The sequence below is a fragment of the Corapipo altera genome, unplaced genomic scaffold (genome assembly GCF_003945725.1).
Source record: "Corapipo altera isolate COAL_440 unplaced genomic scaffold, ASM394572v1 44, whole genome shotgun sequence".
Classification (NCBI taxonomy): Eukaryota; Metazoa; Chordata; class Aves; order Passeriformes; family Pipridae; genus Corapipo; species Corapipo altera.
Genome location: NW_020884880.1, coordinates 4,258,394 through 4,279,607, shown reverse-complemented (window position 1 = coordinate 4,279,607; position 21,214 = coordinate 4,258,394). Strand labels below are relative to the sequence as shown.

At 39.0% G+C, this 21,214-nt stretch overlaps 2 protein-coding genes across 6 annotated transcripts in view; one reads left to right on the top strand and one right to left on the bottom strand.

Moving 5' to 3' along the window:
- UMAD1 (UBAP1-MVB12-associated (UMA) domain containing 1) overlaps window positions 1–16,705 on the bottom strand; it is a 79,323-nt gene extending 62,618 nt beyond the window's left edge. Inside the window, exons 1-4 of one of the 5 annotated variants that reach the window (XM_027639321.1) lie at window positions 16,657–16,705; window positions 16,363–16,452; window positions 14,839–14,943; window positions 9,246–9,364 (exon numbers count right to left, since the gene is read on the bottom strand). In XM_027639321.1, the coding sequence (XP_027495122.1) occupies window positions 9,246–9,327 (82 nt within the window). In that variant the 5' untranslated portion in view covers window positions 9,328–9,364; window positions 14,839–14,943; window positions 16,363–16,452; window positions 16,657–16,705. Of the gene's footprint in view, window positions 1–9,245; window positions 9,365–14,838; window positions 14,944–16,362; window positions 16,603–16,656 lie in introns of those variants that run through there. The other 4 variants (XM_027639324.1, XM_027639320.1, XM_027639325.1 and 1 more) reach the window with 4 other exon arrangements.
- RPA3 (replication protein A3) lies at window positions 16,683–20,154 on the top strand. Its single transcript, XM_027639326.1, has 4 exons — window positions 16,683–16,864; window positions 17,137–17,211; window positions 18,702–18,810; window positions 19,631–20,154. Exons 1-4 carry the CDS (start codon window positions 16,766–16,768, stop codon window positions 19,711–19,713), a joined length of 366 nt encoding a protein of 121 aa, XP_027495127.1. The 5' UTR covers window positions 16,683–16,765; the 3' UTR covers window positions 19,714–20,154.
- The last annotated feature ends 1,060 nt before the right edge of the window (window positions 20,155–21,214 follow it).

Genomic DNA, 21,214 nt, shown 5'->3' with positions numbered 1-21,214 from the left:
TAACTTAATACTTCCAATTATGAGAGCTCTCTCCACAGTTTGTACTTGTATTCTTACAGACAAAATACCAAATCCATATTTACCTAATTCATATTCCCCTACTTTCACCCAGACACCCTGACAAAAACAAGAGGGAAATGAAGAGACTGTATACACCTGCTGAATGAATTTGAAGTCTCATATTTATCTCCACTTCTGGGAAGATAAAAGACAGAGAAATGTGCACACTGTACCAATATTCCTCAGTTAAACCAACTTAAGGTTTGGAGTGACTTTCCATCCATTATAATTTTTGCCCTATACACAGTTTTTGTAACAAACAACTGTGTGTAAATTGAGGAAACAATAAACGGAATTAAGGCTGGGATTACAGCCTGTGATGTATACGGGTAACTGTAGTAACAGCAAGGTGTGTGTGCTAACAGATAAACAAACTGCATAAATGAAACAGCCCACTACTTCTAGGAGGTCTTTGCATTCTTCTTTATTCTTTACTATCACGTAGAAGGACATCCCCAAGAAAATGGAAACAGTGCTAGAATCACTTACTAAAAGATATAAAAAGCACAAAGTGAAGTGATCATGGTCACAAATAACGATTACTGTATAATATCCCTAGCAAGGTATGGTCAATGCTGTGAACAAATGCTTCTTTTGGACTGAAGGAAGAGAGGTTATTTCAGAACTGAGTCCACATAAACCCTCATTTGTGGGGGAAAAGAACCATGTAAAAGCTGAAGACCATTCAACTGTGTGAGCAGAGATCAGAAAGCATGTTACATTTTTGGCAAGCTCCAAAGATGTGTTATGGCAGAAACAGATGAAATAACACTGAACTGCAAAACAAGTGACTGGATAAATCCCCTATATCCTTTCTTTGTCCTGACTGAAAGGTACTTTACTAGTATACCAAGAAGGAGCAGCTAAAGAAAACACATCTTTATGCACAAGGTGACAAGCCATCCTTCATTTTATAAGGAAAAGCCTTACACTTATGTTACTATTTCACATTGAGGCCTATGATATGACTGACTTGAAGCACTTGTGAAACATAAAACATAATCTCCTTGAGTTTCTTTATAATATCTAATTAAAAATAAATAAGACAATGTAACTTTGCTAATTTTTCTTCTTCCACTGAAAAAAATGTACAAAAACATTTATTTGCTGGAGATAGGGAGGGGTGTGTGCAAAATCAGTTCGACATAACATTTCCTTGAGAGAAAATTAACACTGAGTAACATCTGTAGAAGTCTGAATGACTCCAACCAGAGAGGCAGTGATTGCATGAACTAGTGACTAGGGCTCTCTTTGCAAGGAATGATCATCTAAGTATGCTGTAAACTGCTGAAAGAGGGACTTCAACCTGAATCTATCACTTGCTAGAATAGCAACTTGCACTCCTGCAGCACGTTTTTCACCTCTTCTTTTTCAGTTGGCTCTAGCTGTAAGTCCACCATATATAGATAAATCAGACTTGGGCTAAAAATATGTTGTCACATTTCAGACTACTTTCTTTGCATCAAAAAGCAAAATAAACTTTTAATTCTAAAAGAGACTTAATGACCAGCATATTCTGGGAAACAAAGTTTACAACCAGCACTTGAAAATCCATACTTTTATACCACATTTTGGTATTTTTCCTCTGTTTTACAATAAGCAGTAGATATTTTCCTTTCTTATATTTCAACTTCAAATTGTTTAAAGAATGCCCTATAGCCCAATAGACTATGGCACTGCTACTAGAGAGTGAACTTCTATGTATGGGAGCAAAACTGTCAGAACCCAGGTGCCAAAAGTGATCATCCTACCATAAGAAAGGTTAAAGAATACTATATCAACTATGTAAATATATCATTGCAGAATAGTCACATCCAAGAAATGTGTTCATCTTTTCTGAGAATAAATTTCTAGCAAAAAAAAGGATTTTATTACTTGAGTACATTGTACTTCCGTCAGTATTTGCAAGACTTAAAATCAGTAGGACCAAACCTCTCAGGAGCACTTTGGGGACTTGGATATGTAGAAAGTGACCATTATACATCAAGTCAGAAAGCAGTTAATATGAAAAACAGGAGTGCAACTCCAACCAATATTTTCTTAGAGGGCTGGCAGCAAACTGCCAGATGCATGTGTGACCTCAAAACAACCCTTTGCCAGATGCCTCTTTAACCTCTTACAATTGCATCAACTTCTAAGAAGACAAGTACATTTTACCATTTTCTTCCTTTGGTTATGAAAATTAAGATGATGTTCTTAATCAAGAGATTTAAAGTGTTTGGTTCTATGCATTTTTGTCTCTTAAAGCCCCAAGCTCTCTAATACAGCAGCAGATACTTCTTTTTTTTCTTGCCAGGATTAAAACTGCTGTACAGGTTAAACAAGAAGTCTTCATCTTCTTTCTTTTCTCCTCCCTTGAGTCCATGTTCAAAAACAGGTAACTTTTTGAGAAAGTTGTGAGCTAAGGGCAAGATAATATTCAGCCAAAGCAAACAATAAATCACTTTTGATACTATATACCATTTTTAAGTAAATAACATTTTCTTTCATAAAAAGTATGGTATACATCTTATGTTGCAATCAACACAAGCCAACACAACCATTCATATTATTCAGATTCAAAAATGGCCTGTATGCTAACATTTTGAGAAGGGCATTTCTGCAAATTTAAAAATAATCAAATTCATAGCATGAAAGCATCATGAATATATTCCAGGGGCTCAAGCCCTAGAAAGAAAAAAAAAAAAAGAGAGAAATTATGTGGAATGAAAACTAAGTAGGTCATGTATATTAAAGTGTTAAATATACTAACATCTGATTTGTGGATGAAAGGACTGTTTTTAAAATCTAGAGTACAAGTAAATGAAGAAATGCACAGTCATTTGTCAACAAAAACATACTTTGATGAGGCATTAAAAAGCAAGATTCTCTGTGCTGTACAGAATCCAAGGGAAACAAAAGTATTTCCTTTAAGAAATATACCTCTTTATACAGCAAAACAATGAATTTCAGTTGTTCTGTAACCCAGATCCTTTAATCTGCATAAGAGATGCTGAGTTCACTCAACCAAATCACTACTGGCTTTCAGAATACAATCAACACATGCTTTTCAACAGTATTAATATAGCATGAAGCTTGTGCTCCTAATTATTCATGTTTCTGCATTCTGTTTTTTCCCCCTGCTGTAAAATATGCAAATTTACTTCTTTGTGTTATTTAGGTCCCACATGGGCCTCAACAGATCTGTTTGGAAGGAATTACAAGCCAACATCTAGATACATGCTGTCAACATTTCAAGCTTCATTGTTTTTATTAGGTTGGAATGTCATTATAGATTTGATATTAGGCTTTAAAAAGCTTTTTATAAATCCGTTGAAAACCTACAGTCTAATCAAATGGTGTACTGATAATTACTACTGCACTTTTGTGTGTGAAAGGGGGAGAGCAAAGCCCTTCAGGCCCTGAATCCGAGGGAAATCCCCATCTAGTGGCACCACTGAAAACCGCAGGTTGTTTTTGTGCGAAATTAGTCCCCAAGAGGATTAGTTTGACTTCATCACTGAATGAAGGGGAGACATTACCTCCTTATGCAACTAAGGATCGGTAACAGGAGGGGACTGTTTCTTCTGAATTCCTCCTCCTCCCTTTTCAATCAGCTCTGGCTGTAAAATTCAATGCCCAAATGAGCTACTAACAATTTTTAAGTATAAAACCCATAAAGCAGCACTTCAGGAAACAGGTCACTTTAACTACAGTAACTTCTCAGTGTGCATCAGAAGTGTTCACTTACAGTGGCACATGCTGATCCATGTAAAGTATTCTTTACACAAAAATATTAAAAGATATCCCCAAATCTCAGATTATTATAAAGTTAGTATTAAATATTTTAACCTCAAACAATATAATGAAATAGTAGGTTGGTTATTTGAAAACTGCAGGGTTGGAGATAACTACACAAGCTCTTACTGTTATATAAAAAAATACATATTATAAGTTCATTGACGTAGAAAGTGAGAGGACATTGAGACACTGCTTTTTTTCCAACTGGCACAAAGCCTTGTGCATTTCTTTAATGTAATAGTATATTTTAAAACACTGCAGCAGCCCAACCTTCCATACTAGCACCACTACACTCCTTAAATATTAAAGAAAAAACAATATAGAGATTCACGGGGATCTACTACACATTACTACTGACTCCTAGAAAACAAACAGCAGCAGTAATGCTACGATTTTACAAATCTCTTAATGCATTTAATCTTCAAGGTCTGTATGCAGAGGGGAGAAACCAGAAAACCATTTGATTTGCTGTAATAAACTAGAACAGGGGTAGTCCTTTGATTTGGGAGTCTCAGTATATTAAATTTCCTTTTCATAACAGACTCACTCTGGAAAATTTATAAAATTGCACACTTCTCTCAGAAGCAAATATTTAAGAAGTTTTAAAAATATATGGAGAGATCTATAGTACTAAGATCAATATGGAAACAGTAAGGATCTTCTTGCCTTTTTACACGTTGGGTGACAGTAGGGGTGTCCCTTAATTCAAATATGCAATTTATCCAGTTCTTCCTTCCACAATACAAAGCACCCCAAAAACTATGTGCATACAGAATAAATTCATGGCAAAACAGAAACGGCAAGTTGGAGAGGAATGTATGTAAAATGTATGTAAAACATGTAAAATTGGTCTTTGGAAAAACAGTCCAGATTTCCAGAAGTAAAGGCTGACTTGGGTTGATCATTTTACTTTTTTGTATCCTCAGTATAAAAGACTTCCCATTTGTTAGGGATGCTCTTCTGCAATATAACTGCAGTTAATAAAGGGAAACATTGAGTTGGATGTAAAGCATACTTTTCACAGCCTCATAGATGAGTGAGGATGCTCCTGCCTACAGATGAGGATGATCCCATAAGAAGGAATTATAATACTGAATAAACTAAGTAATATAGATACTGAATACATCAGAAGAAGGTTTGAGTACCTCATTTAAAATAAAGCCAAAGTTCAAATGGCTTACATTTAAAAAAATGAAACAGAAAGCTGCCCTAAGCCTAAGAAAGAAAGAGAAGTTAAATGTTTCAAAATCAGATTTGTCAGCATCTGGAACTGAGCTTTTCTCCAAATAATTTACTCCATTCCAATATACAACATAAAAAGGTTCCCTGAGAGAAAACGAAACAAAACAAAACCAAAACCCAAGAAGTCTTAAATCCATGACAGTGAACTCAGGCACGGTCAAAGGATCAGACTAAGAGCTCCTCATAGAACTGTGCTGTCTTCAGACTCCTGAGAGACAACCCAACCATCCTGGCTGCTGGGCCCTGAGTGCACTGGGGGACTCAGCAGCCCCTTCCCCAGCCCAGGCCTTTGGCTGTCTGTGCCCACAGCCAGCACGGAACACAGCACAGCCTGAGCACCTCCATCAGAGCAAAGAGCTGCAGGAGAAACCTCAATTTTTGGTCCTTGGCAAAGGCACCCTCCAGGGATGCCTGTGGACTTTGATGACCGCAACCCTCTGACCAGACTTCCCGGCCTGGCCTCAGATCTGCCTAATCCCTGCGGACTTGTCTGGCAGTCACTGGACTCTAGGCTGACCCTGGTCACTGTCACCAGACGTGCTCTGTTGTCCTTGCTCAGGTAGTGTGGGACTGCAGTGCTCGTCAGCGCTCAGCTCTGGCACCCTCGCTTGGCTGTAGACTCACCTGCCTGGTGGAGCCATCAGCACTTACTGCTCCCTCATACTGGCTTACTTCAAATCTTTCTGGAAAAAAACAAGACCCTGCACATCAGGATCTTAAATTAGACCTAAAAGCAAAATTAACTTCTATCAGTATTTTTTAAAGAGGACATACAGAACAGTTCTAAGTAATTTTAGTTATTTATCTAACTTTTTTATGATGAGGGTGATGAGACACTGGAACAGGCTGCCCAGAAATGTTGTGTTCAAAGTCAGGCTGCACAGGGCTTTGAACAACATGGAGGCAGGTTGGACTAGATGATCTTTAAAGATCCCTTCCAACCCAAATCATTCTATGATTCTATGATCTTTCAGTTGCTTCAAGCAAACACCACTCACTTCCCACCCCAGCGGAACCATCAGCACCATGGGTATGTTTGCAGAGTTTCTGACCATCTTGCCAAACACACATGCGAAGCAGCACTGCTATCTCAGTTTTTCAGTTCCTGAACTTAGACTGCAGTTTTGACTACCAGTCACATAGATCTTTGAGATCAATGGGAGATTTTTAGCTGTGTGCCAAACCCAAAAGCTAGCATTAAACTCATATTTTTCTCTATGGTTAGCAACAGTAGGAATGAATGGTAGGTTGGAATTTATTTTACATTACAAAAGCCACAAAACATGAGAAATTCCTTGAGAAATACTACTCTCCAAGATGCCCAAGCTAACTGAAAACTTACTTGTTTTCTTAATTCTGGCATTCAGAATGTTAACATAAAGACAATTTGTGAAGATCAGGAAAACCTTCAAAACATTTTTTCATATTTCTCCACTTGATCAAAAACAACTACATGTGTTTTGCTTATTTCATGAGCCTCTTTCCCCTTTCAGAATAATAGTTCTGCTTGTTACAGAACAAGTACCACTTTTACAGCTTCATGAAGACATCAGATGGTCAATAACCAGAAAATAAGTGAATTGATAGTTAGACATAAAAATGCTTTAATCCCTGGTAAAAAAATATATTTTATATTTATTTTGTAGAAAGAGAATTATGAATTATTTTTTCTTGACTCCCACACATGCAATATTTGCCCCAAAAGCTAATATAGAGAATTTCTTTCAGCTACTACACTGTAAAGTTGGTTTTGTTGCTTCCATTGTTTTTATGACTCATCTTTCTAGTCAGATATTGAATTTCCAATTGCATTGATACTTTACAAGGAAAGGTAGATTTAAAATATAGCAATATATAACAAGACTTGGAGAAGTTATGAAAAAAAAGAAAAAACCCCAGATCTTCAGGATGTGACAGGGCGATGGCTCTGGTGGATATTTCTCAGTAAAGCATTGAACTTGCTTCCTTCTTTTTCAAATAGCAAATGATGCAGAAAAATTAAAATAATTAAATATTGTTAGGTAAATCACACTTAATCATCTACATTTAATTTTGATGATCAGTAGTCTCACTACATTCATTACTGAATAGACTTCATTCATACTTTAATGAAAAAGGCATTTTATTCTTTCTTGATTACTCCTATTCAAACTTGCAGTAAGAGTCCTGGATGCCCTTATCAGTAGTGCATGATGTGAAGAATCTTGCAAGGGATTTGTGATAGACAAGCTCTCCTGACTAGAACTGTGGGAATCAGGAGCAGGTGTCCCCTCAGGATGTATTTAATCCCTTCTTTCTCCAGGAAAAAAGGCAAAGCACTTCCTCCCATGTCCACAGAATACCAGTGAACTAGGCTTTTTGTTCTTATATGTTCTGAAAGTTCATATAAGTTCTTATATGTAATGAAAGACTGGGTTTAGGAACTGACTTAAAATGTAAGACATTAAATTCTCAGTTCCTTCAAGACTGCTCACTGCCTGCAGTAGTGTTCACAGTATTGGTCCTATAAATATCCTGCTGTCTTAAAGATATTTAGTGCTGGTATTCTAGAATATTTGACACCAAAGTTTAAAAAAGCTTTAGAACATTCCCTCTGAGTAATAAAGTAGTAACTAACAGAATAGCTAAGTGATGTGGTTTGGGTTTTTTTTTTCTACTGACACTATTCCTACACAAAAACACCCCTTCTATATAAGTATCTACTTAAGTGCTGACCCACAATTCTGCAGCTACATTCGTCTTGCAAGACAGTGATATGTTCCACTGATAAGGTTGATGGCAGCTCTTTTGCCCAGTAAAAGTTAGTTAAGATGAAACTTACAGTCCATTTGATTGCAGATTGCTAAATTAACTTCTGTCTGAGCAAAAAAATAACAATAAATAGAAAAAAATAAGAGAAGACTCTAGCAAAGTTGATCATTCTTAAGTTTATATTTAACAGATTAAATTAATGTGAATTTTGTGAACAAAGTTTAAATAGTCACTGACAGCATTTCAGGAAAAACGAATGAAGCTAAATTGAATGCAGAATCAGAACCAGCAATTGTGGGACTTAGAAACATTAGAGTACAGAACTCTGCCTATCACAGAAACTGAAATGCTAAATAGTCTCTGGACTTTTGGGGGATGACAATGCGACTCCTTTGACCTCTACACTATGCAAGTGTTGGAGTGACTTGATGTAGCCAGTGCAGGTGAACAAAATCTAGTAGAAGCCATTAAGCATGACAACACAGTCACAGATATGAAAACAGATTTGTTTTAACAGAGAACTATCACAAAAAAATATAAGTTCTCCTCAGAAGGAGTTCCAATAATCTCTCGTATTGTTAGACTTTGATAATCTAGAGGGTTTTGTGACTTGAAAATGCTCAAGAAGTAACACTTTAATGGAGAAACACTGTAAGATTCCTGATAAGAGCAACTCAGTAAATAAGAGCAGCAGAAGTCGAATATTGATGATTCCCAAGAAGGAAAACAAATTTTCAAAAGAGGAAAAAGAACAGGATCAGTTTCAGTATACAGCAATAAATTTTTTATCTTCTACACACGAGCCATCCTGCAAAACTGTGAAAGAGCTTGATCAAAGCTGCAAATTTAGCCAATTCTCAGGTGACTACACTCCAGATTAGTTTCTGAATAACAAGACTTTGAAAACTCTAAACTGCTTAATTTTTATGAAACAAGTCAGATTCTGAGACAGAACATCTACATTTGCCATGACCAGAAGTTCCCAGATGATTCTTGGCTTCTAATATAGAAAGTCTGAGGGTAAAATGAAATGGAAGGAATCTGAAAAAAGCCAGTCCTTTAACAACTGCAGTAAGATATTCTCTTCCTACAACTCTAATCATAAAGCTGGAAGCCTAAACTTTAACCTTTCTTGTTTTGTAAGGACATAAATTCTCCTTGCTCAGAGTATGAGAAGAAAACAAGAAACAACATTTTCAATGCTCTTGAATGTCGTTCGGATCTATGTAAATAAAACTTCAGCTACTTAGTCCAAATGAGGAGACCACGAAAATTAACTTCTTCAGGAAAAATAAGAATACTGAACAATTTTTATCATAGCTTCTCTTAACATTTCATTTGGTCTAAGCATCTCAGAGAAACTTCGACATTTTAAAGATGAAAGAATTATTTTAGATAGAAGCACCACTTACCCACAATAACAAATCCATCTGCTTCTCTCTCTGGCACTGTAACCTTCTTTGAATCTTGACTTTTTCGAAAGAAGCTGAACATAGTCTCTTGGGGGGTTTTTTGTCTTCTAAGATGCTACCTAAATGAAGACAAAATATGTTAAATAAATATAACAGAATTAATCATAAAAAGTCCATACCATTCCAAAGGCCACATACCTGATATTACAGCTTAATCTTTATTATCGGATTTGAAATATCAGGCATTTGTATGTCAGACAGATCGCCTTGTTGATGCTGCAATTTACTTCAATAGGCAAGAAGAGAGTGAAGTACAAAAGGCTTTTCTACAAAGTTAGGAGTGGAATCATTAAAAAACCCCACAACTTCGACCTTACTAAAGGAAAATGGAAGAAGGAAACCTCCTTCAGCATTCATCCAGCATGTTTCCATATTTTTCTTCCATTTCTAATTGTTGTTACACAAACTTTCTCATCAGAGATAGTTCTAAAGCATCTAAAATTTTAAGCCCAAAACACGATATTATAGAAAATGCAAGTTTATAATGCAGGAATAATTGAATGACACAAATTGCACTAGATATTTTCAGTTGTAAATGTCTGTGCATCAATTAAAAAGAGCAGCCACCCACCCCTACAATATTAGCGTAGTAACTGTTTTCATTTTCCCCAACTGCAATCTTAAAGACAGCCTAACAATTGTGTATATTTGATTAACAGTTATCACTGATTCTCTAAAAAGAAACTACAACAAAATAATTTTTTGCTAATTTTTTGCAACAATAATTCACTAAAAGAATACTCCAAAGCAGCTAAGAACTCCATTGCTAGAACAAAACAAGGAACACATTGGGATAAAAACGTGGATTGCAAAAGAAAATTCTCAGTATATCCTCTCTCTCAAGACTGGAAGACTACACAGAAGTAATTCTGAGTAGCTTAAAAGGGATAAATTAATATTAAAAACCCATGAAGGGACCTGTGGAAGTGCTCTCATCTCCAGTCCCCGAGGGCTGAACTGGAACGCCTGGACAATGCCAACTGTGGAGCAGCCTGTGGTCTGGCTGAAACACATTATGTGCTGGACACAAAGAGGAAGGTTTAAATAAAGGCATGTGAAGATCTTCTCTACTAATATACCCATATAAAATTCGGAAAAGTGGAATAATGTCGTTTCGGCTTTGAAGTAGAGTTTGAGGAGCAGAATCCTGATTTACTTTGCAGACATCAACATGCTAAGGAGAAGGTACTGACAAACCAATAGCAACATCTAATATACACCTCCAAGAGCAGGAAGGAGTCCAAGGTAAAGAATTAAAGAGGCATACAGTGTCCAGTTTCAGTAACATAATTTCACACTAAATGTAACAAAAAAGAATCTTTAGAAGGTGGAAAAGAGAGAAGAGTGCTACTGTGAAGTGTGTGAATTAAAAAAAAAAATAAAAGAAAGAACAATAAAAATCCTGGATTAATTATTTGCTTGAATTCTTCACTCCCCCCCTAAATATTCATGGTACCATAAATAAGACTTTTTTTGCCCTAGCCAGCGACCTGCAGCAATTAACTGCACAATCAGCACTGACTATTCATATAAACTACCTCAAACTCTGCTGTTACCATCAATGGCAAATAGTTCCATACTCCATAAAGTCCTATGTGAAGTGTAAGCACTGGCTTTCAGGAGCAGTGTATAAATAGCTCATGGTAAAAGCAGCAACAATTCAAACTGTGGTCTGATACCTGAGACTTGCAGGCTGAATACCCCGCAGCCTGGCTAGCTACTGCTTGCTTATGCTAACACAGTGCAGTTTCTAGCAACCAAATGTACTACACTGATGTACACAAGAACAGAACAAACCATTCTGTGATCCAATCCCAGGTATATAGTAATTAAAAAAAAAAAAAGTTACTTATCTGCATTTCATTCCCTTTTGCTTGTTTTCCTACCTCAGCAAGTGAAATACTGATATTTCCAGTTCCATGGAGATTACAGAGTAGAAACTCCTAATTATCTCATTTATTCCTTACCTTCCCCCACACCCAGGCTCAACACATGGCGCCAGCAGCATATTCCTTTTTCAGCCCTCAGGGAATAAGTCTTCTCCTGCTACCAATTAGGGTTGTCAGTCCCATAGCTCAAGTGGTAAAAACCTGTGCTGTAATGCTCAAGAGTCAGGTTTCTGCTCCAATGATGTATGAAGGAGAGGCAGTTGCGGAACAGTTTAAAATGCAATTTTACCTTCATTCTAAGTGTTCAACAACAAGAAGCAAAATCAACTAGATGTGTAAAATCTTACAGATAGCTTTGGTAATGGCTCAGATTCCAGTCAGCCACTTCAGGTGCCAGAGCTGTAGTTGCTCCAATCACCTTTTTTTTCTCTTTTGAGATCTGGATTATTGTACAGTGTTCAGCTCTGTCACATAACGTCCCCCTTCCCTTCTTTCTTGCACAAAGAAAAGCATCTTAATCAGTATATACATGGCACAAAAGACTTGTATAGGGAACCGTGCACTTGTAGTCTTTTAAATCCTGCATACTTAACATACATAAACTTCACTGCTTAAAAGACAATATCCATTTAAATTCACAGTAAATTAGCAATCAGGACAATTTGATCTAACCAAATTAATGTTACGAACACTTTCACATACTAGATTTTATCCTTTCATTTACAGGAGACAGCCTGAGTATCCCAACTTTTCCTGAACCCCACAAAATTCACCTTATACATGTGTTGATCTTTACTTTGTAATTTTCAGTTTCTGAAGTAGCTTAATTCCACTACCATCAGTATTTCTCTAACAGAAAACAAAACAAAACAAAAACCTAAACCCATACCAAAACCCACACATACTTTTGCTTGGCACAGAAAACCAAACAAAGCTAACAAAAGTACTCCCTAAGCTCAGGCCTCAAATGTTAAAACCACTGGCCCAGCACTAAGAAAACGGTACATGTTGTATTTTGTGATTGTGAATTTGGGGAGGAGGTACGGAATCCACATATTAAAAAGACTAACGTGAAGCTGTTTCTTTCTGGAGGTGTTCACCTCTTAGAAACAAAAGTTGTGCTTGTAGATCTCAGGTCTGTGTAACGTATGTGAAGGAAAGAGCTCACCAACTACCACTTCCAGCATTTCAGCAGCTTTGCTGAACACAATATTAAGTGTTATAAATAAATAACAAAGAATTACTAACAAAATAGAAGGGGGGCCCAGAAACAAAAATTAGAGCTGCATACAGTACAGCGCAGGTAAAGGAAAAGCTGTGGACAGGCAATGCTGGGGCATTTGTGATATTTGCTCTTTTAAGAATTTTATCAGCTGTGGTACTTCAGAAGTAAACATAAATCTCTCCAGTAACGGGAAATGCAACCACTAAATTTCTTGAATTACATGTTAAAACAGAACAAAGCCCCTGTCCAACGAAGAAACACAGAGCTGAATGGAAACACTCGTGCTCTTTAAGATAAGAACACAGTTTAAGCACTTGCAGAGTCAGGCTGGAGTTTTACTACTTGTAGATAAGATGAGGTTTCAGGTAATGAAAGCTCAAAACAACCAGTTTCCATACAATTTTCATTTCAGAGTAAAAATTAAATTTGAAGTCTGGGGACTTGGATGCATGGTCACACAGACTTGATGAAAAAAAAGCACTTAGTTGTGGGGTGTTTTTAAAAGCTGTCAGCACAAAATCACAGAAAATACACCCACCATTCAGAGATAGTACTACATTCCTGCAGTCATTTATCCTATATAGCATAGCACTTTTCCCTTCCAGATGGGATTAATTTTATTTCTATAGGAGACCTGAAATTGAATTCACTGCCTAAAGATAAAAATCTCCCTTGGTAGGAATATATTATCCTCTTCTACTCATGTTTCCCCCTCCCCCCCCCCAAAAAAAGTGAACACAATCACTGATAGTTAAAAATGCTTTTGGCACCGCTTCAGTCATTAGCAAGTAATAAGCTGTGAACTACAGCAATTCTGTGAGGCTGCAAAAAATATGTTGTCTTTCTGTGAGTCTCTGAGAACATACGTGGCACTGGACAAAGATGAGTTATAGAGCTGCACAAAGGGGTTAATTTATTCCTCCTGCATTTTGTCAGCCTCCTTTGACAAGAACTATGTGTGACCTTTGAGCCAAACCAATACATTAAATCCAATAAAATTTTTCAATGCAATGAAGATCCTAGTATATTTAGCATTACTTTTCAGCCTTTCCTGAATGTTCACAATACTGGAAGAGAATCGTAATTTAATATTAAAAATACCAAAGATGTAGACTAAGATAAAGAGAGGATGCCCAGGACTACAGCAAAGCAGAATTGCAGTGGCACTGTCAGTAATTACATAAATGATGAAATGAGGACAGAACAAGATACAAAACTGACCCTAAAGAAAGAACCAGAATAATTTCACATCTAGCAGCTTAAGCTATATAATCTATGGAAGAAGGAAACAGAGCATCAGAGCAATTCTCACTTCCATATTACCATCTGCTGTGATTCACCAATAAAGCAGCAATCAGAAAAAGAGCAAGATGTTTACAGCCCTGTACAGTCCTGCTTATCATGAAAACAACCAATTTAAGAGTCAAGAACACGCATGTTGAAAAGATTTCTCTGTGACACCAAAAGAACAGCTTAAAAGCTTTTGGTCTAATGTAAATTACTATGTGAAGAATAAGAAAAAAAAAGACATATAATTTCTTTTCTCTGGCATTAACATTAGTCATAGTCCTTTAATTTGTATTTCTTGAAAACAGAAGAATGGAAACACAAATACAAAAAAAAATGGATATACATATAGCAAAACATTAACAATTTTTTTTGTACTACATAAAATGTTAATATTTATTTTTAAAGTTTTTATAAAATATAAGGAAAGTAGAAATACTAAGAACTATGCAACCCAAATTACCATAGTATAAAAACACTTGAAGAGGCTGAATCACAAAAAATCAGCCACAATCAAGTCAGACAATAAAAGCATAGGTGACAAAGGCAAAGCCAGGACTATTTGGTATTAAGTACATCAGTATTAAGACTGATGCAAACATTCAAACCCCTGATAGAAAATGCTAAAAGAGAAAGCTAGGTGTTTATTAGACACAATACTCCATAGGTTGAAACGTACTTCTTTCCCTGCAAACAGTTCTCTTTTGACTGCAAACCTTCAGCAGCTGCTAAATATGATACAGACACAAATTAGTAAGATCTTGTACAGCATTTTTCTAGCAGTTGACCCTTCAAATCTTTCAGCCCTAGAAGAAAGCCTGCTGCATCTTGCTCCAATAGCTACATTTATGAGACCTCTCGAGACTCTGAAGATATGCTAAGGAGATGAGGATATTCTCTTGCAGGTAAAATACTGAAAAGGTGAATGGCATAGTGACACTGAGAAGATGACAACCAGCTAAATGTCCTCAAAGATATAACTCTGAGCACTCCCCAGTCACATGCTGGTTCTGCACAGTTTCTGGCAGTAACTTGTTTCCTTGGCAAGCTGACCCAAGCTACTGCCATATAACAACATTAACCCAGCCAACTAACAAAACCCACTTTGCACTGGTTAGCAATATGAACTGACCTGTGGCGGGTTAGGAGAGACAGTCGGCACATGAGCGGTGTTGTGACTGCCCTTTTAAGCCAGAGCAGAGTAAGATTTTCCCAAGTACTTCCTGAAACACCAGTCCTGGAAATGGAAAGAAAATCACAGAACTACAGAATGGCTGCAGTTGGAAGGGACCTCCAGAGGCCACCTTGTCCAACCCTCTGCTAAAGTAGAGCCTACTTAGGGCTGATGGTCCAGGATCATGTCCAGATGGCTTTTGACTATCTGCAAGGATGGAAAGCCCACAACCTCTCTGGGCAACCTGTACCAGTGCTTAGTCACTCTGACAGTGACAAAAGTGTTCCCTGATGTTCAGGGGGAACCTCTTGTGTTTCAATTTGCCTCAGGTCCTGTTACTGGGCATGACTGAAAAGTGATTGTCTTCATCCTCTTTGCACCCTCCTTTCAGGTATTTACATTCATTAATAAGAGCCCTCTGAGCCTTCTCTTCTCTAGGCTAAGCAGTCCCAGCTCTCTCAGCCTTTCCTCATATGTGAGGTGCTCCAGTCCCTTAATCACTGCTGTGACCCTTCTTTGGCCTCACTCCAGTAAGTCCATGTGCCCTCTTGTACCCAGCACTCCAGGTATGGCCCCACCAGTGCTGAGCAGAGGGAAAGTAGCAGCTCCCTCTACCTACTGACAACACTATGTCAAATGCAGACCAGGATATCATAGTCACCTTTGCCCCAAGACCAACTGGAAGGAACCTCTCCACACAAGGGACAGACAGGGAGAGCACATGGAAAAAGGCAACATGTGTGGCAAGTGCCACATCCAGATGCCAGTTCTGTCTTACATCAGTTGCTCTAACCCTGGGGATTGCGCATAAGCTCTTTAATGGTGAAACAAAATGAAATTAACAGAACAGAACAGCTCAGTTGGAAGGGACCTACAATGATCATCTGGTCCAACTGCCTGACCAAATCAGGGAGGATCAAAAGCTAATGCATGTTATTAAGGGCATTGTCCAAATGCCTCTTAAGCAGTGACAGCCTCAGGGCATTGACCACCTCTCCAGGAAGCATGTTCCAGTGTTCCCTCCTAGTAAAGAAATGCTTCCTAATGTCCTGTCTAAACCTCTCCTGGTGCAGCTTTGAATCATTCCCTTATATCCATAGCTCTGAGTAACCTGGTCTAGTGGAAGATGTCCCTGCCCACAGGAGGGCAATTGGAACTACATGATCTTTAAGGTCCCTTCCAATCCAAATCATTCTGCGATCCAGAGACAGCTACTGACAGCTACTGAGATAGCTACTGGACATCAGGGAGATGAGATCAGCATCCCCCTCTCCACATCCCCTCCGGAGGAAGCTAAAGATAGCAATGAGAGCAATCAGCCTTCTTTTCTCCAAACTAGAGAAACCCTAACTCTTTAGTTGTTCTTACAGGACATTCCTTTCCCCAGCTTTGACTCCCTCCTCTGGATGCAACTGCAGTGCCCATAACTACACAACACTCCAACTGAGGCCACACCAACGATGAATACAGCGGGATAATCACCTCTGCTTGTGCCTGATGCACCCGAGGATGCCTTTCGCCCTCTTGGCTGCGAGTCCACGGTGCTGACTTACACCAGAGGGGAGCCAGCATCTAAAGCGAGAGGGAAAACGGCGGGTAGGGTAAATATGGACTGTTTACAAGGATTAAGTGCCAGGATACGGGTAGAAGCGGAAGGCCGCGTTCCCCGGCTCCCCGGGGCTCGGCCCCCGCCGCCCTCCCCGCGGCAGCACCGGCAGCACCGGCAGCACCGACACCCGCCCGGCCACCCCCAGCCCGCCGCCGCCGCTCACCAACCTCCGCCTCCGCTTCCGGGTCGCCTCGGGGAAGGGAAGTCCCGCCCCGCCCGCCCCGTTCCCGGTGCCTCGGTCCCTCCCTCCGCGGAAGGCGGGAAGCGGCGCCGGCGATGGGCGACATCCACGAGGTGCCGCGGCCGCGCATCGCCACCGGGCAGCTGGCGCAGCACATCGGGCAGCCCGTCTGCTTCGTGGGCCGCGTCGAGAAGGTCCGCGACGCGCCCGGCGGGGTGTCGGGGCGGGGATGTGGCTGCCCCGTCGCCCTGGGCAGGGCTGGGGCTCTGTCCGGAGAGTCCGGCGCCTTCCTTGGGGCAGCCCGGCGGCTCCAGCCGGGCCGGGAGCAGGGCGGGGAGCCGAGGGATCCTCGGGGGAAGGTCCCGCTGCGCACTTCGGGATGAGGCGGCCAAACCTGTGGCGCTTCCAGCTGCCTTGAGAGCGCACGGGCCTAATGTCTTATGTAGACTTTAATGTTCTTTTGTAGATTCATCCTACTGGAAAGCTTCTCGTGCTTTCGGATGGCGTAGGGAAGCATACGACCGTGGAGCTGAGCGAACCTGTAAGTTAGGGAATGCTTTCGAAGTACTTAATGTCGCCTCTTGTGGATACCGGAGGGTTTGTCTCTTCTGAAACCTCTGCATGCCTTCCATGTGTTGAGTTTTTAGTCGGGAAAAAAAATATCTGTTTCCATTTTCCACCTGTATTTCATTGCCCCTGCTTCTTGCATCTTTCAGCTAGCTTGCAGTCTTACCCATGAACTGCCTTGGTCTTCATTAATTTTCAACTAGTGTTAAGAGACAGAACTCATTCCTTGTCAGACACATCCCTGCCTGGCTGTTTTCTCTTCCTCTATTAGTTTTTTACAGTGTAACATATATTCCACTACATGTGTTTGCTTTATTGTAATTTCACTTTTCCTCCCATTTTCATATTGTTTTTATAATCAAAAAGACCCAAGAATATGGTATTCCTAAGAATTTTTTGAGTTGACATTGCTACATCCTCTTAGAACACTTGTCATAGCATTCCAGTAGACTTTAGAGTTAGCTTGAAGCATTCTTTCTTAGAAAAAAAAACCCAAAAAAACACCACCAAGCAATTAATGCAATGGGTATAAGATATAATGAGAACTACTGAACAAAAATACTGCTTCCTTTGTTTTCACATATCACTGAAGGAATAACACCCTGACACACTCTTCTGTCTCTAAGTGTTTTTTTTTCTCTAGCAAATGTTGTAATTAAAGGATTATTTCCATTGTGATGGCAAATGCTCTAGCTTGTCTGAGAGCAAGTGTATATTTACATCTTTTTCTCTGAATGAGTTGTTAAATGCTGAGAAATCTTGCCATTTTCCTGTGAAATAATTGCATATGGTCCTCTTAGACTTTCAAGACAGGATTCTCTCCTTGTTGATGAAAAATGCGTTTTGATCTGGCACATTTTTATTTTATAAATGTGAAGGTTGCTGACTTTAACTTCCAGCTGTAAGAAAATAGCCTTTTTTTCCCCTGTTCAACCAAAGGCTTGCTAGTGTCTTTGTGTTCTGAACACTTACTGACAGATTACTTTAGAAATAATTTCCAAATATATCTCCTGAATCTGGAACACTGGAACTGCTCTCTGGCATGTGTGATACCTCCTTAGTTCTTACAGAGAATTGACTCAGGATTTAATGCAGTGCATTCAAATCTGGATTCTTCTGCTCTCTGTGTCCTAGATTACTCTCTGTTCAGTGTTTAATTGATACAGTTTTATATACTTATAAACTGTTATCTTCCTTCTGATGCCTCTTCATATGTTTTTTTTTTTGTTGGTACTGAATTGACTATTACAAAACCTGTAAATCTGTAAGTGGGTCAAGGCTTTTGTGGTTTTCTGGGGGGAGGGCAACAGGGCCATCCAGAAGTACTCTATTGTTTGACATTAAACAGAATCTGTCACAAACAAACCATCAGCTGTGGAGAGTTCCTAGCTTAAGTGCTGTGCTCTTAAGTAGACATAGCAGCTAATTTAGTGTTGCTAATTTCATCTTTGGTATGTTTTCTAGCTAGATGAGGAGATCTCAGGAATTATTGAAGTAGTGGGAAGAGTAACAAATCAGGCAACCATCATGTGTGTGTCATATGTCCAGTTCAGAGAAGATAAAAGTCCATTTGGTAAGTAAGAATATACATTATAACAAATTAATTTTGAGATCTGAACTCTTCTTCAGTAAATACGAAGGGAGAACCTGATTGCCTTTTCTTACAGACAAGGTCTCTCTTCAAGCTGCCAGATATGGAGCCAGGTGTAGAAAAGGAGTGTCATGAATCATAGAATCATAGAATAGATTGGGTTGGAAAAGACCTCCAAGATCATCACGTCCAACCTCTGATCCAACTCCAATTACTATATCATGGCACTAAGGGCCACATCCAATCTCTTTTTAAAAACCTCCAGGGATGGTGAATCCACCACCTCTCTGGGTAGGCCGTTCCAATGCCTGATAACCCTCTCTGTAAAGAATTTATTCCTAACATCTAACCTAAACCTCCCCTGGCAGAGCTTGAGCCCATGTCCCCTTGTCCTATTGTTGGTTGCCTGGGAGAAGAGACCAACCCCCACCCGGCTATAACCTCCCTTCAGGTAGTTGAAGAAAAGTTCTGTACCAAATGTAGTGGTTTATGGTTAAATTGTAGGGAGTTACTCAAAGCCAAAGCCAGTCTTGATCATTGCCATGCTCTGATTTTTCTCCCACTCCTGACAGTGCAGTTCTCACCTTGGCCTAAACTTACTGTGATTGTGCAGCCACCAGGCCTAATAATAACCCTCCAGAAAACAAGCAATAAGTGTTGCTGCCTTGGGGAAAATGGGAATTTGAGGGAGACTGGGATCACTCAGCTATACTGCTTTAAAATAAGCAGTGCTTTAATGTTGTCACTGACTTCTGGGGAATTTAGCTTATGCATCATAACCATTTTCTTTGCCCTCTTTCAGATCTGGAACTCTACAATGAAGCGCTAAAAATTATTCATGAATTCCCTGAATACTTCCCATTTGGTACTGGGAGGAACACTTGATTTTTCTTAGCATATATTTATTGCTTCAGGGGTGACAACAGTACCTGACAGCATGGTAACAGTTGCATTTATTTTCAACATATGTACCGAAAAGATGCTGTTACGTGTGCTAAGTATTGCCAATGTAGAATATTTTCTTTGCAAATGTATTTATTCAGCAAGGAGAATACTTCTGTGGATGTCTTGCTCACTGTATATATCTAACCCTTTTGCATCCATGAGGAGTGTTCTCTTACAGGATTAGATGTGGCAGAAACAGAAGTTTTGTAAGAATCCTTTTGTTATTAGGAGAGGTTCTAGGATATTTTACTGAAGTAATTTGGTGGGGTTTTACTATAAAGATTTTTAATTTCAGTTGCTTTGATACAAATTTATTGAACAGGGGGCAGTATTTTGGATCTTGAAAATGGTCTCAACCAATAAAAAAGGCCTCACACTTAACTATTTGTGTCAGTATTGCTTGTTAGAGTGCTGTTTTCAGTGATATATGGTGACTCCTGTTCTACTTTACCTGAAATTGTTAAATATAACAAAGTGGAATACAAGGTGCTTGCCTTTTGCACTGATGTTAAACACTTGGAATATGTCTAGTTAGTCTTGGAGGTTTCAAGCACAGTTGACTGCCCATCACAACCTTAATTCTTGGTGGCAATCTAAGCAGCAGTACCAGTATTCTGCCAGAGTGTCATGATGACTTTAACAATAGGAACTTCCACACAGTTCCCAATTTTGTTACTATCCAAGCTACTTACACAACTCATAGCAGAATTTTTAAGATCTCTTAAGGTGGCACAATCAAAGTAAAATCAAGCTTTGGATATACGTTCTGTGAATTACTAAAATATTTCAAAGTATTTTAAATAAACCTTAGCCATGTTCATTAAACTTTCATACAAACAGGTTTCAGGTTTAGTAGCTAGATTTAGTGCCTTAATAGGATTGCTAGCTTTGTATTTATTTTATTGTCTTTTTTCAGTCAAGGAATTTGTTTCAAAGACTTATTAATCAAAACTAATACAAATTGGGGAGATGATCAATTTAACAGGGGATCTATTTTTTAATCCCTCTCTACCTAGAGGACAGACAGTGACACAGTCACTGTCACTAGGAAGGAGGAGGCTTTCTGAAGTAGGAGTCAATCTCATAGCAAACAAGAACACAAGGTCTGTGTGGCACTATACCATGCTCTGTCCTGTAGTGCTATCACCACCACTATTTTAGTGCTCAGCAGAATGCAATGTCATTCTTAATAACTGTGTGCATGTTTTCCTAGCATTTAGAACTATTTTGTTCTATTCTGCTTTAGAAAATTGCTATTTTGTGCATGTACACAGTCTGTAAATAAAGCAGCCTACCACTAGATGGCTTTAGTATTTTAGAGGGATCATCCTTGGGTATGAGGTCTTGTGAGTAAATGTTTGAACGTGGCTCCATTGAGTGTGAAATGCCAGTTGCCCTTTGTCAGTCAAGACTCTTCTTGTTCATGCAGCCCCACAGCCGT

What these genes read in the sequence shown, in the direction of transcription:
- RPA3 (XM_027639326.1), top strand. Translation starts at nt 16,766, where the DNA reads ATGGGCGACATCCACGAGGTGCCGCGGCCGCGCATCGCCACCGGGCAG. An exon ending in TCGTGGGCCGCGTCGAGAAG is followed by an intron (nt 16,865 to 17,136) that starts GTCCGCGACGCG and finishes GTTCTTTTGTAG; the next exon opens with ATTCATCCTACTGGAAAGCT. An exon ending in AGAAGATAAAAGTCCATTTG is followed by an intron (nt 18,811 to 19,630) that starts GTAAGTAAGAAT and finishes GCCCTCTTTCAG; the next exon opens with ATCTGGAACTCTACAATGAA.